The 13,153-nt window shown below is 39.6% G+C and overlaps 1 protein-coding gene across 1 annotated transcript in view; it reads left to right on the top strand.

Moving 5' to 3' along the window:
• The window catches only part of LOC122812984 (E3 ubiquitin-protein ligase rnf213-alpha-like), a 1,982,151-nt gene that overhangs the window by 814,498 nt on the left and 1,154,500 nt on the right, over window positions 1-13,153 (top strand). Inside the window, 3 exon segments of the mRNA XM_044085079.1 lie at window positions 3,575-6,194; window positions 6,197-7,065; window positions 10,287-10,423. Coding sequence (XP_043941014.1) covers window positions 3,575-6,194; window positions 6,197-7,065; window positions 10,287-10,423 — 3,626 coding nt within the window.

Below are 13,153 nucleotides of genomic sequence, written 5' to 3'. Positions count from 1 at the left end.
CTGCAAAAATCTCGACAGTTGAGATCTGCACATACCTCTCAAACTCTTAGTGCAAGCAATCCAGACAAAGCTGAAATAATGGGGGTACAATGGCCTAAAATATGGATAGGTTTTAAATATTGCTCCTTTTAACTTAGAAAATTGCTAGAATAACAGTATTTGTGTTAGCATGTATTTTCTGAAGGATAAGAAATCTGAAACTCATATGTCATTATTTAGTGACATCAGTGCTCAATAATTTGCCAGAACACCACAAATTTTATGAACAACAGACCAAAACTATGAGGTTAAATCTGGATAGCTGTGAAGTATGTTAAACACACAAACCTACCTTCCCTCTGCTTTCACACAGCAACAAACACATACACACACCTACATGCTCTCTGCTCTCACACAAACACCTACCTGCTCTCACACATGCACACACTCTCTCACACACACACACACACACACACACACACACACACCTACCTTCTCCCTGCTCTCACACACACACACACACACACACACACACACACACACACACACACACACACACACACACACCCCTACCTTCTCTCTGCTCTCACACAATACACATACACAAACAAACCATCACTCTGCTCTCACACAGCAGCACACACACACACACACACACACACACACACACACACACACACACACACACACACACACACACACACACACACACACCTACTTTCTTTCTGCTCTCATGCAGAACACACACACACACACACACACACACACACACACACGCACACACACACACACACACACACACATCTACCTTCTCTCATCTCTCACACAGCAACACACACAAACACACACAGTAGCATTACCCTCAGATTTTGCTTGCTTGTACCTGTTATGATGGTGAATTTGTCATTTGAACCTTGCCTAAAAAAGGCACTATAGGGGTGGCAAGATCCTTAGCCAGTATCCAGAATCCCAAGGGTGACAGATGCAGACCATCTCTGGCAAAGCATCATGGCTTGTCGATCATGTCATTACAGGCAGACAGATAATGGATTCACTTAGAATGACACCAGAAGTTTAGCCAATTGTTGAAGTCAGTCATTTTGTCCTTGTACTGTGGTATCATTCTGGGTGATGGCAGGATGCTACTAATGGGCTAGGGTCATACCTGCCTGGGCTACAAGATCAGAGAGCTCCTCCATGTCTCTTTTCATGCAGTCCAGGGAGGTACGTCTCAGGTCATTCACACCAACATGGACAATGACAGAGTCATATTTGTACTTGTTGTGGAGTGAACTGAGTGCGTGCATTATGTGGCGGATCCTGGCACCCGACAGGCAGCTGACAGTAACTTTCTCCTGTTTAGCCTGGTGACTGGAACATCAGTGTGCCTGACTATAGAGTCACCTATGACTAGAGTGTTGGGTACGTTGTTATGCCTTATGGGCTGTGATTGAGCGGCACACTGAGTTTGTGGGCTATGTGTCATTTGGGTTGTTTTGGAGGGTGGAGGTTGCTTGCATTTCTGCTTTGGAGGTCTCTGTTGCTTGAGCAGATTTTTATTGAGAGCCTCTGTGAATGTAGGTGTGTGTTTTGTGTTTCTATGTGTGTGCTTTGGTGGTGAAGATTTGAGGGACTATGTGATCAGTGTGGTGTGGTGCCAGTGTTTACCTTTTCTCCTCTTGACTGTCTAGTCCAGTCTTGGGTGAAGAGAGCTTTGCTTCCAGTTTGGCTATATAAGTGTATCTCTCACAGGTTATAGTGTTGGGTGGTAGGAGGAGAGGGTTGTCTGTGTACATGAGGCAATTGCTGCATTGCCCCAAGATGCCCGGATTCATCAGGTAGACATGAGAAAAAACAGGAGCTAACCCTTAAACATGCCTGGATAGGTGCTTATTTATTAAGTAGTAAAAACTGTTTTCCTCTAGACAAGTGAGGAAAGTTGAGTGCTGTAGTAATTGGTAGCTTATTTAGTGCTTACAATGAGTTCTGAACAAGTTGTTGTTGTTTGTCTTTTCGGCTTTTCCCAGTTAGAGGTCGCCACAGCGGAACTCCGGTCCGCTAATGATTGCCAGTAGATTTTATTTCTATGGTGCCGAGTTGCCAGCCCGATGCCCAACCTTTAGCGAAGGCACGCCCATTTACGCATGTCTTTTGGAGACCACTCGACCGCGGGGAGGACATGCAGACTCCACACAGAAGGCACTCCAGCCGTGAATTGAACAGGAGAACCTCTTGCTGTGAGGCAACAATGCTACCGCTGTACCACCGCGGATTGTAATGAGTTCTGAACAAGTGCTGAGCTCAAAGAAACAGATTTGAGTGCTAAAACTAACAATATGGCTAGTTCTAAGGGAAATTTTGAAGAGCAGACTTTATGGCGCCGGGAATAGTTTAACCCTAGCTAAGCGGCGATGCATAAAGTGTATTTTTTTTTAATATAACAGTAGCAAATGAGCAAACTGAAACCAATTAACCAAGAAAAAGCTAAAAACTGAGCCCCGTTCCAGCAGTCTTCGATTAGACAAGTTCTAACTGCACACTCCTGCCACTAGGATGCAGGGGAACTTTTTCCCTGCTCAAGTTATACAAACAAACTAGATTCAGCAGGTCTGAATCTAGTCTATGCTACAGCAAACAAGGCGTACCAATTTCAGAAAGAAACAGTTCAAATAAGCAGGCACAATAAGTCTTTAACCAGAAACTCCCAGCTCAGAAGGGCAGAATCTACTCTCTCCTCCCATGAGTGCAGACCACACCTTCTTAATGTAAAATAACTGGCCCAAAGCCCAAGTGCTTAAACCAGAACTAATATGTATGTATGTGTAACACACACACACACACACACACACACACACACACACACACACACACACACACCTCTGAAAATAATGTGCGTCTCTCTTTCTCTGTCTGTCTCTCTATATATTTATATATGTATTCAGTTGTGTGTGTGTGTGTGTGTGTGTGTGTGTGTGTGTGTGTGTGTGTGTGTGTGTGCTCTTTCTGTGGGGCCTCCATACTCTGCAGCAGGAGCATTTGTTGTTGTAGTCTGTTTGTCTATGTTTTTCTGGGTATTGGAAATAAAAGAACAGAGGTAAGTTGTGTAGGAGTTGTTTTTTTTTCTTTTATAGTTGAGCTGCTGTATAAGTCCACAACCTAAAATTATAGTTTTGCATGCTAGGGGTTATCCAGCAGCTGAAAAATACGGCTAGTAAGTTAACTTCCTCCTCTGGCTTGATTCCTCTACAGATATGTCAACCCTGCAACAATGGCCCTATTATTTGTATATTTGCTTTGTGTTGAGTTAACACACAACTGTAACCTTTTTGTAATCATGCAGAATAGATTCATATTTTAAAAAACAAGTATATGTTTAGTTTAGGTGTCCAGGTTTATTATCCATGTCATTACAGGGTCAAACATGGATGAACACAATAAGGTTTTCAAATTTTGCCATAAAATCTTAAAAATTAAATTTGCACAACCTTAATTTTTATAGTAAATAAATATTTGAAAAGTACATGTTATATATTGTGTCTCTATTGATAAAGATGTCTGTACATCCATGTAATGTTTTTGTTTGTTTGTCTTCCAGTTAAGAGGACTTTTGGATGTGCTGCCTACAATTCACTGCAGTACGCCACGAGAAGTGAACACTTTACTACTAAAGAAAAAGAAGGGCCAGTATTGCAAAATTCTTAACCCATTGATGGATGAAAAAACATTTATTAGTGAAGACTTTCAAAGACCTTATCATTATTTAAAAAGATTTAGCAATAAAGAAGATCTGGACACATTTGTATACAGAAATACCCTACCCAAGGGAACACATACTGAATGCCTCTTCTACTTGCTTAATTACTGTGGCATTAAAGATCCTTCTTGGTCAGAGTTAAGAAATTTCTGTTGGTTCCTTAATTTCCAGTTGAAGGATTGTGAACATTCAGCATTTTGTAACCCTGTTATGTTTGCTGGTACACTAGATGGTTTTAAAACCTTCATTGTTGAGTTTATGATCCTAATGGCCCAGGATTTTGCCACACCATCACTTAATACATCAGACGAAAGTCCCTTGTTTTCTTCATCCCTTGAGGAGGAGGATCTGGCACCATTTGTCATCAGGAAGAGGTGGGAAAATAAACCACATCCATACATATTTTTTAATGCCGATCATTTATCTATGACTTTTCTTGGATTTCATTTGCAGAAACAAAAATCTGGCTGTTTTAATGCAGTAGATCCCCGAACCGGTGAAGTGCTTAGAGGAGGAATATTGTCTTCAGACTTACATCATGGTCTGAGTCTTCAGAAGATTGCATTTAATGAAGATTTTGATGATCTTGCAAGAGATAAGAAGATCAGAAAACTATCATTAGTTCTTGGAGTTGAAGGAGAAATAGACCCAGACCCAACCTATGAGCTGACAGAGGATAATGTGATGAAAATGCTTGCTATTCAGATGAGATTTAGATGTGACATTCCTGTCATAATTATGGGTGAAACAGGATGTGGAAAGACAAGACTGGTGAAGTTCCTATGTGATCTACAGAAGGGCAGCAAACGGACTGAAAATATGAAGCTAGTTAAAATCCATGGTGGAACAACATCTGAAATGATTTATGAAAAAATCAGAGAAGCACAGGTGCTAGCTGTGAAAAACAAACGCAATTATAATTTAGACACTGTCATATTTTTTGATGAAGCCAACACCACAGAAGCAATTTATGCTATCAAAGAGATCCTTTGTGACAAAACAATCAAAGGTGAGGAGATGTTGCAAGAGACAGGGCTTAAAATTATTGCAGCCTGTAATCCATATAGGAGGCATTCAAGTGCCATGATAGAACACTTGGAACTGGCTGGATTAGGTTATCGAGTTAAAGCCAAAGAAACAGAAGACCGTCTTGGTGATGTACCCCTCAGACAGCTAGTATACAGAGTCCATCCACTGCCCCCAAGCTTGATTCCATTAGTATGGGACTTTGGACAGTTAAGTGACACTACAGAAAAGGCCTATATTACTCAGATTGTAGTGAGATATGTCCATGAAAATGATCTTCCTCCTGAATGTTTTATACTAATTGCTAGAGTACTAGCAGCTTCCCAGCAGTTCATGCGCAGTAGTAAAAATGAATGCAGTTTTGTAAGTTTGAGAGATGTAGAGAGGTCTATGAGGGTTTTGGTGTGGTTTTACAGTCACCGAAACATGCTTTTCCCATCCTCCGTAAATCTCATTGATGTTACCTGTAAGTCTCTCATACTGGCAGTGGGTGTATGCTACTATCCATCACTAATTAATCGAGATAAATATTTGAAAACAATATGTAAATATTTTCCATCAGTTTATAATTCAGTAGATGTCATGCGTGAGGAACTCTCTTCTTGTCAGAATACATTTTTAAAACACATAAAAACTCGAAAAACAATTGCAAAAAACTTAGCTTTGAAGGAGAATGTCTTTCTTATGATAGTATGCATTGAAATGAAGATTCCTCTTTTTCTTGTTGGAAAACCAGGCAGCTCCAAGTCCTTGGCCAAAACTGTTGTGGCAGATGCCATGCAAGGTCAGACAGCCCACAATGATTTTTTCAAACAGTTAAAACAAGTCCACATGGTGTCCTTTCAGTGCAGCCCTCATTCCACATCTGAAGGTATCATAAATACTTTCAAGCAGTGCTCTCGATTCCAGAAAGACAAGAACCTCAGTGAATATGTCTCTGTAGTTGTACTGGATGAAATTGGTTTAGCTGAAGACTCACCACAGATGCCACTGAAGACATTGCACCCACTTTTGGAGGATGGCTGCATTGATGATATACCTGTTGAGTACAAGAAGGTTGGTTTCATAGGCATTTCCAACTGGGCTTTGGATCCAGCAAAGATGAACCGAGGAATCTTTGTTTCCCGGTGGGACCCCAGTGAAACAGAACTTATTCAAACTGCTGAGGGTATCTGCAAGTCAGACCAAAGTATCCTACAGAAGGTGCAGCACATTTTCCCATCACTTGCCAAGGCTTATCTAAAAATATGTCACAGTCAAAATGGACAGTTCTTTGGCCTGAGAGATTTTTACAGCTTGATAAAAATGATCTTTGCCATAACCAGCAGGGATAACTCAGAACCTTCACATGCAGAACTTGCAAAAGCCATTTTACGAAACTTCAGTGGCAAAGATGACTTTAACCCTCTTAATTTTTTCTCCATTCTGGCACTTCTTATCCTAATACCTGCACTTTGGACATGGTGAAGGAAAACATTTTCAATGACAGTGAGTGCCGTTACCTCCTGCTCCTCACCAAAAATTATGCAGCTCTACAAATTCTGCAGCAGCAAATTAAAGACTTTCATCCACAGATTATATTTGGGTCGAGTTTCCCAAAAGACCAAGAGTATGCTCAGATATGTCGAAATGTAAATCGTGTGAAGACCTGCATGGAAACTGGAAAGACAGTGATATTACTTAACCTTCAGAACTTGTACGAAAGCCTGTATGATGCTCTGAACCAATACTATGTCTACCTAGGAGGACAGCAATATGTAGATCTTGGATTGGGAACCCACAGAGTCAAGTGCAGAGTACATTCAAAATTTCGTCTGATAGTTGTAGAAGACAGAGAAGTTGTCTATAGGCACTTTCCTGTCCCACTAATAAATAGACTAGAAAAGCACAACTTGGATATGAGTGAAGTGCTTAGTCCAAGGCTGCAAGCAGTGGTTAGCCATCTGAATGAATGGGTTGAATCATTCAGATCATCTGCAATGCAAGACCGACTGGAATATGCCATCTCTGATGTGTTTGTTGGTTTCCATAAAGATGCTATAGCAAGTATCTTACTCCAAGTAACAACTTCTTCTGAAGAAGTAAACCAGGTACCCAATAATGAAGTGTTGCATCTTGCAAAGTGCGCCCTTCTAGCATGTACAACTCCAGATGCTGTTGTGCGCCTGCAGTCTTCAAAACTCGGAATGGATGAAGTAAGAAAACTGTGGGATGAATATTTTGTCAACCAGCATCATCGTTCATTAATTGACTATATGAAATACTATATGGCCAGTTCAGAGTCATGGCAATTGAGGTTCACGGAGGTAAGCGACTGCAGTTTTCATGTGTTTATTTTTTCAATAAATCTTTATTTTAAATCTATAACACACAAAACTACATATGCTTTGTTTTTATTGATAAACATTTTATTAAGTTTTTCCACATAAAGTACAAGTTAATTTCATTGTATAGGTGTTGCACTACTTGGCATTGAGGCTCTTCTCTTGCCGTGGCATCTGAACTTTTTCCTACTTTACTTTTTATGAAAATTTTCCCCTAAAATACAAATTGTTTAGTATATAGTTTGGCCATTTCACGGCATTGATGTTACACCCTCTAGAGATGCTTTACCTCTTGGAGAGCCCTATTCCATTTAAAGAATTCATTGATAGAGAGCTGGCTTGACAGGATAGATTGAAACTGACAGACTGTGATCAAAAGGACTTGAGGGAGTTGGCCTGATGAGGAGGTTAAACACATCAATAACAAAGATGCCATCAAAGTTGGGGATGGGAAAGCTTTTTTCACAATATGGACCTCCTGTGGAATTTGGGATTCTGCCCACTGGGACAGTTGCTAACTGTGATGTCTGCTAAAACATCACATTGAGATATGCAATTCAGTTGTATCATTGTATTGTAAACATTCCCAGGGAAGATTAGGAAAACAATATTTCTGCTTGGAGGACTTCAGCTACAGCTGACTGATGATCACTCCTGTTTAGTTTCTCCTCAGATGGAAAACTGACACAGGGGGTCGTTTTGCAGGGTGGTTACACCTGCAGGCAAGGTAATGTTATTTTGGATGAGTTAAAATTGGGATGACCACTGTCAGGTAAAATAAGACAGTTTTTCTTAAGAAAAAATAGAACAAAAGTATTGCTGTCAGGTGAAATAAGAAATTAAAAAAATATATATAAAAAAATTAAGTCCTATGTGGCCTTTTGTATTTAACGAGTTTAGATGGATTACGTAAGAAACACGGTGTTATATAATTGAGTAACAGCATGTTTATTTTCATACTGTGTTAACTGAATATGTGGTTCTGTTCAGTATTCCGTTTTCTTATCTTTTCTTTTTCTTTTTTTTTTTTTTTTTTGCCTTTGTATCTGTAAAACCATATGGTTTCATAACATCTGGAACTGGTCACTGATAATCCAGAGTTATTTGCTTTGCAAAGTTTTTATTTAACTGTCCTGCCACAGACCATATGTGCACATCTTAATAAAGCTCTTGCCCTTTGGTTTGAATTTATGTAGCAAAAGTAAAAGCTTTTTGGAATGTAGAACACTGGACATTTGATTCTGATGTTTTGCTGAGGATTCTGTTACTCAGCAACCTTAGATTGTTTTTAACAAGCAAACTGTCAGAAATAGCAAGTGACAGCCTTCACAGGCTACCCTGTACATTTTTTATTAGGCCAAGAGATTTGAACTTGAGAAAGTGAAAAGCAAACTTTAGATTTAAAATCTTCCTCTGCTTTCTGTATACTGCGTGTAAGCAGTTTGTATATGTATTATAAATGAAAAATGTTTATTCTTTACTGATTTTAACCTACTGACTTTTTTGATGGACATGCTGGACTTCCATGCTAAAATAAGTTAATGACCCCGCTTGCTTTGGTTGTGTGCTTTACATTTTATTTATTTATTTATTTATTTGGTACTTTTCCATTATCAGGGCAACACTCCTAACGCGCTAGCACGCGCATGCAAGGATCACACAACTTTTAGCCCTAAAGCAATTGTTTTGAAAGAGAAAGAAACAGACATTAATGTGCTGCAGTGTTTGTCTGGTTTGACAGAAGTAACATGACATCTCAGTGTAGTACAAGCACAACATTTTACATGCAAATAATGTAACCTTTTTAATGGAAAAGCTAGAAGTTTTCTTTCTTTAAAAACAGAACTTTTTAGCTAATACCTTTTAACATCAGATGCGATCCCCTTCCCTCCTCTTACCTCATGGTATCCATCTCAGTGCTTCACATAAGCATTCTCCTACTGGGACCTACATTATTGGAAGACGATCCCACCGAATATCAGGTTCCTACTCACTCATCCAAAATTCAAGTCTCATCTTAACCACCTTTCAAGGTTCATAAGCACATGTGAGGATAAGTTAAGATCTCCTAGAGACCAATTCAAATGTGAACTCTACCTTCTCTAATTAGTGGAGTTTTTTGCTTTGAACAGCTACAGAACTCTATCCCATTTTGTTTTGAAATACTGTACAATCATGCTGTACTGTTTCTACTGCATAAATCGTAAAGACATTAATAATTTCACTCTGCAACAAGGTAAAAGCTGAAAATGGGGCTCTTGGGACCAGTCTACCAACGCTAAATGAAACAAAATAATCCAATGAGAAATGGCCCATGCTGTACTAAAAAGGCATTGTGCATAAAGTACATAATGAAACAAATGTATTTTTTTACCAGCAAACTTGGCAGTGAAGCTGTGTTACAAGGCTAATATGGCATGATCAACATTGATATTTTAAGCGTTTCTCAAAAAAAAAAAAAAAATCAGAAGAAAGAAAGAATGGGAAAACAACTGCTTATGCAGTGTCAGATCACAACTGTGCAGATACATTCCAAAGGTTTCTAAAACCTAGTATGGTTGTTTAATCAACTATGGTTGTTTTCAACTGCTTAACTCAGAAATTAAGTCAAACTATTATTGAGCAGAAAATGGAGCACCGACATTTAATAAAAGAAATGGTTTATCATTATAATCCATGAGGCACGAGAAATAAGAACTGTAAATCTGACAGGAAAATAAGTGTGTATGGTACCCACATCAGCAGGAGCTGTGCGATCCTTGCGAGTGCGTGCTAAGATTTCAAGCGCTCATTAGAAGTGTTGCCCCAATAACGGAAAAGTGTCATTTATTTTTGATAAAATACAGCCATGGATGATAATGAGCCTTCTGTGCTGCTTATACGCATTCTGTTTATAAATACTTAAGTAGTGTGCCAGCTATCCCTCTTGGGTTATCTGTGCTTTCTATTTTAGGATGCCTTCCTTGGAATGTGGTGCTGCATTCTCCTTATAGCTCATGTGTTTTTGCTGCTGTCTCGTAATCATTGCTTCCTTTTTAGATGTTTTGTAATGATAGAAGAAAAGTACAACTTTGCATCAAGAATGAAACACTAACACATTTTCAGTCTGAGTGTGACAGATCTTGGTTCCCAAATTAAGTCTTTGATGGCTTTCACCTGAATTAATTTGCATATTCACAAGCTGGTACTTTATCCTTTGTCAGGTCACCACATTCTCCAGGCTGCTGACCCATTATGATGTAACAACAATAGTAGGTCACCTCGGCATTGAAACGCACAACATTCTTCTTCTGTCACTATACCAATTTGATACCGAATTCTCTTTCTGCCAGGAGATAAGGTGAGTTTGCTTCTGTGTATCTCATTGTAATGACAAATTCACAACACTTCCAAGCTGTAAACTTTTCATGGTAGTTTCCAGACTTATACTACTGGGCAATGACATGCTGCATCATTTTTACTGTTTATTAAACTTGTGTCTTTGTGTGGAAACTACAAAGACCCCATCTATAGTACTTGTATGCCATGTACAGTACCATTTCCTCTTTAAGAAAACACACACACTGCAGAAATAAGAGCTTGTATGGTACTGAGTAGTAAATGTTTTGGAGACCTGACTTTCTGACTCTATCTGTGGAAATTAAAACTTGAGCAGTATCTCTATGTAAGTAAATATATTATTAATATTTATTTATTATTTATTCCAGTTTGATGACCGGGGAGGTCCACTGGGCCTGGGGGGCCCATTTTCAGTGGAGGACCGGGGAGAAAAACTCCACAACACAAAGTTTACTTACACGAATAGTTTCAAAGACAGTTTGCATTACAAATAACAGGTTGCATTCAAAAAAAAGAAAAAAAAGAAACAAACAATTACAGTTTTATTTCGGAGAAAAAGACTGGCATATAGCATAATAGCTAGATTTTACTGTTTAGTTACATATACAATCTACATTTGAAAGCGAGGTTAGGAAGGTAAGAAGGTTATCCATGAGTAAAGGGGGAGGAAAGCTTGAGAGGTATGGGCTGAAGAGTACAGTTGCATTTCCAGTTTAGATAGAGGTAGGAATGAAGTTGAGTTTTAAAGTTATTAAGGTTGTCACAGGTCCTCAGTGTGGCGGGCAGAGCATTCCATTTTTAGCTAGGGAAAAGGATAACAGAAGCTGACCAGCTGGACGCTTGGCTTTTTGAACGGTAATCAGGTTTTGGTGGGTAGGTCTAAGGGATCTGAGGGGGGTATATGGTTGTAGTATATTGGATAGTGCAGGGCAATTAGTGGGTTGGAACAATAATTTGTGGGTTGTGGTGATTTGGAGAAAGTCAGGTTGATTGGGGAGTTCAAGCCAGTTTAATGAGTGAAGGGAGGTGCAGTGATGAGAGGAGGATTTGGCATTGCTGACGAATCTGGAGATTTTATTGTAACATACTTCCAGTTTGGAAGTAAGTGTGGAAGATAAATTAGTGAGCAGAGGAGTGCCATACAGTAGAGAGGGAAGGAGATAGGTTGTGGTGAGAGTTAGTCTGGTGGTAGGAGAGAGGAAGTGGTTGTTTCTGTAAAGTATGCCAAGTTTTATGTGTGTTTTCTTGATGTTTAGCTGGATATGAGTGTTAAATTTTAGGTGATCATCAATGGTGGCACCAAGAAGTTTGGCAGAGGGTACGATCTCGATAGTGAAGTTGTTAAAGGTGGTAACTTGAAGTGAGTTTTTATCAAGAGGGGAGGATTTTGAGGGAGAGAATAGAAGGATCTTAGTTTTGTTGGCATTTAGTGAGAGGTGATTTTGGAGCATCCAGTTTTCAGTGGTTGAGAAGACAGTTTGTGTCAGAAATTGGAGCTTTGTTAGGTTAGTGGCACAGCAGATCAAAGTGGAATCATCAGCGTATTGCACGATTTTGGTATTAGGTATGGCTTTGTGGAAATCATTAATAAAGATATTGAATAGCAATGGGCCAAGTATGGAACCTTGGGGTACTCCAGTGGGGGTAGAAAGGAAATTGGAGGTGGCCTGGCCCCATTTCACAGCTTGGGACCTATCAGAAAGATAGCTGGAGAACCATAAAAGAGTTTTTTGGAAGAGGTTGAGATTAGAGAGATGGTTTAGTAGGTGGGTATGGGAGATGGTATAAAAAGCTTTAGATAAGTCCAGCAGAAGTGAGGATACCATATTACCAGAGTCATGGGCTAAATTGACAGAATGTAAGAAGGAGAGAAGGGTGGAGTTGGTACTGTGCCCTGGGTGGAAGCCATGTTGGGTAGGAGAGAGTAGCTGGTGTTTGGTAAGGAATGGCAAGAGTTGCAGGTGGATGCATTTTTCAAGAAGTTTGGAGATTGGGGAAAGGATGGCTATGGGGTGGAAATTGGAGACGTTACAGTTTTTGCCACCCTTGTGGAATGGAAGAATAAATGCAGTACGCCATAGTTTGGGTACATATGATTCAAGTAGTGATCTATTGATCAGGATGCTGATAGGCAGAGCAATAACGTCTGAGGCTATTTTTAGGAAGGAGGAAGGAATGCTGTTAGGGGCATTGGAGCAAGGCTTTAGTTTAGAGAGAAGTTTCTTTATTAGGTTGGTGTAGACGGGTTTGAATTCGAAAGAAGGGGGGAGAGGAGGGAGGGGAAGATTGAGCAGGGAGTGGTGGAGGGTTATTGTTGGTAAAGGTCTTGGTTAGCTCAACGATAGAAGAGGTAAAGAAGGTATTGAATAAAGAGGCAATTTCAAGGTCAGATTTGCTGGTGTCAGGACTGGAGTTGTTTTTTGTACCTGGCCTAAGGAGGGAATTAATAGAGTTCCAGAATTGTTTGGGTTTTTTTCCATGATTTGCTTGTAGTTTGATGTAGTAAGACTTTTTATCTCTAATGACTTGTTTTTCTGGAAAGGTTTCTCAGCTGTTTATATTTAAACAAGATTTCTGGCTGTTTGTATTGGAGGTAGGCTTTCCAGGTTTTATCCCTTTGTAGCATAATCTTTTTGGTATCTTTGGTGAGCCATGGGGCGGTCTTAGTTTTAACTCTTTTTATTTTTATTGGAGCTAGGGAGTTGAGGACAGTTACGAATGTTGAATTGAA

This window comes from Protopterus annectens, chromosome 10.part0, assembly GCF_019279795.1.
Source record: "Protopterus annectens isolate FY-2018-M chromosome 10.part0, PAN1.0, whole genome shotgun sequence".
Classification (NCBI taxonomy): Eukaryota; Metazoa; Chordata; order Ceratodontiformes; family Protopteridae; genus Protopterus; species Protopterus annectens.
This window is presented reverse-complemented; position numbering and strand designations above follow the sequence as displayed.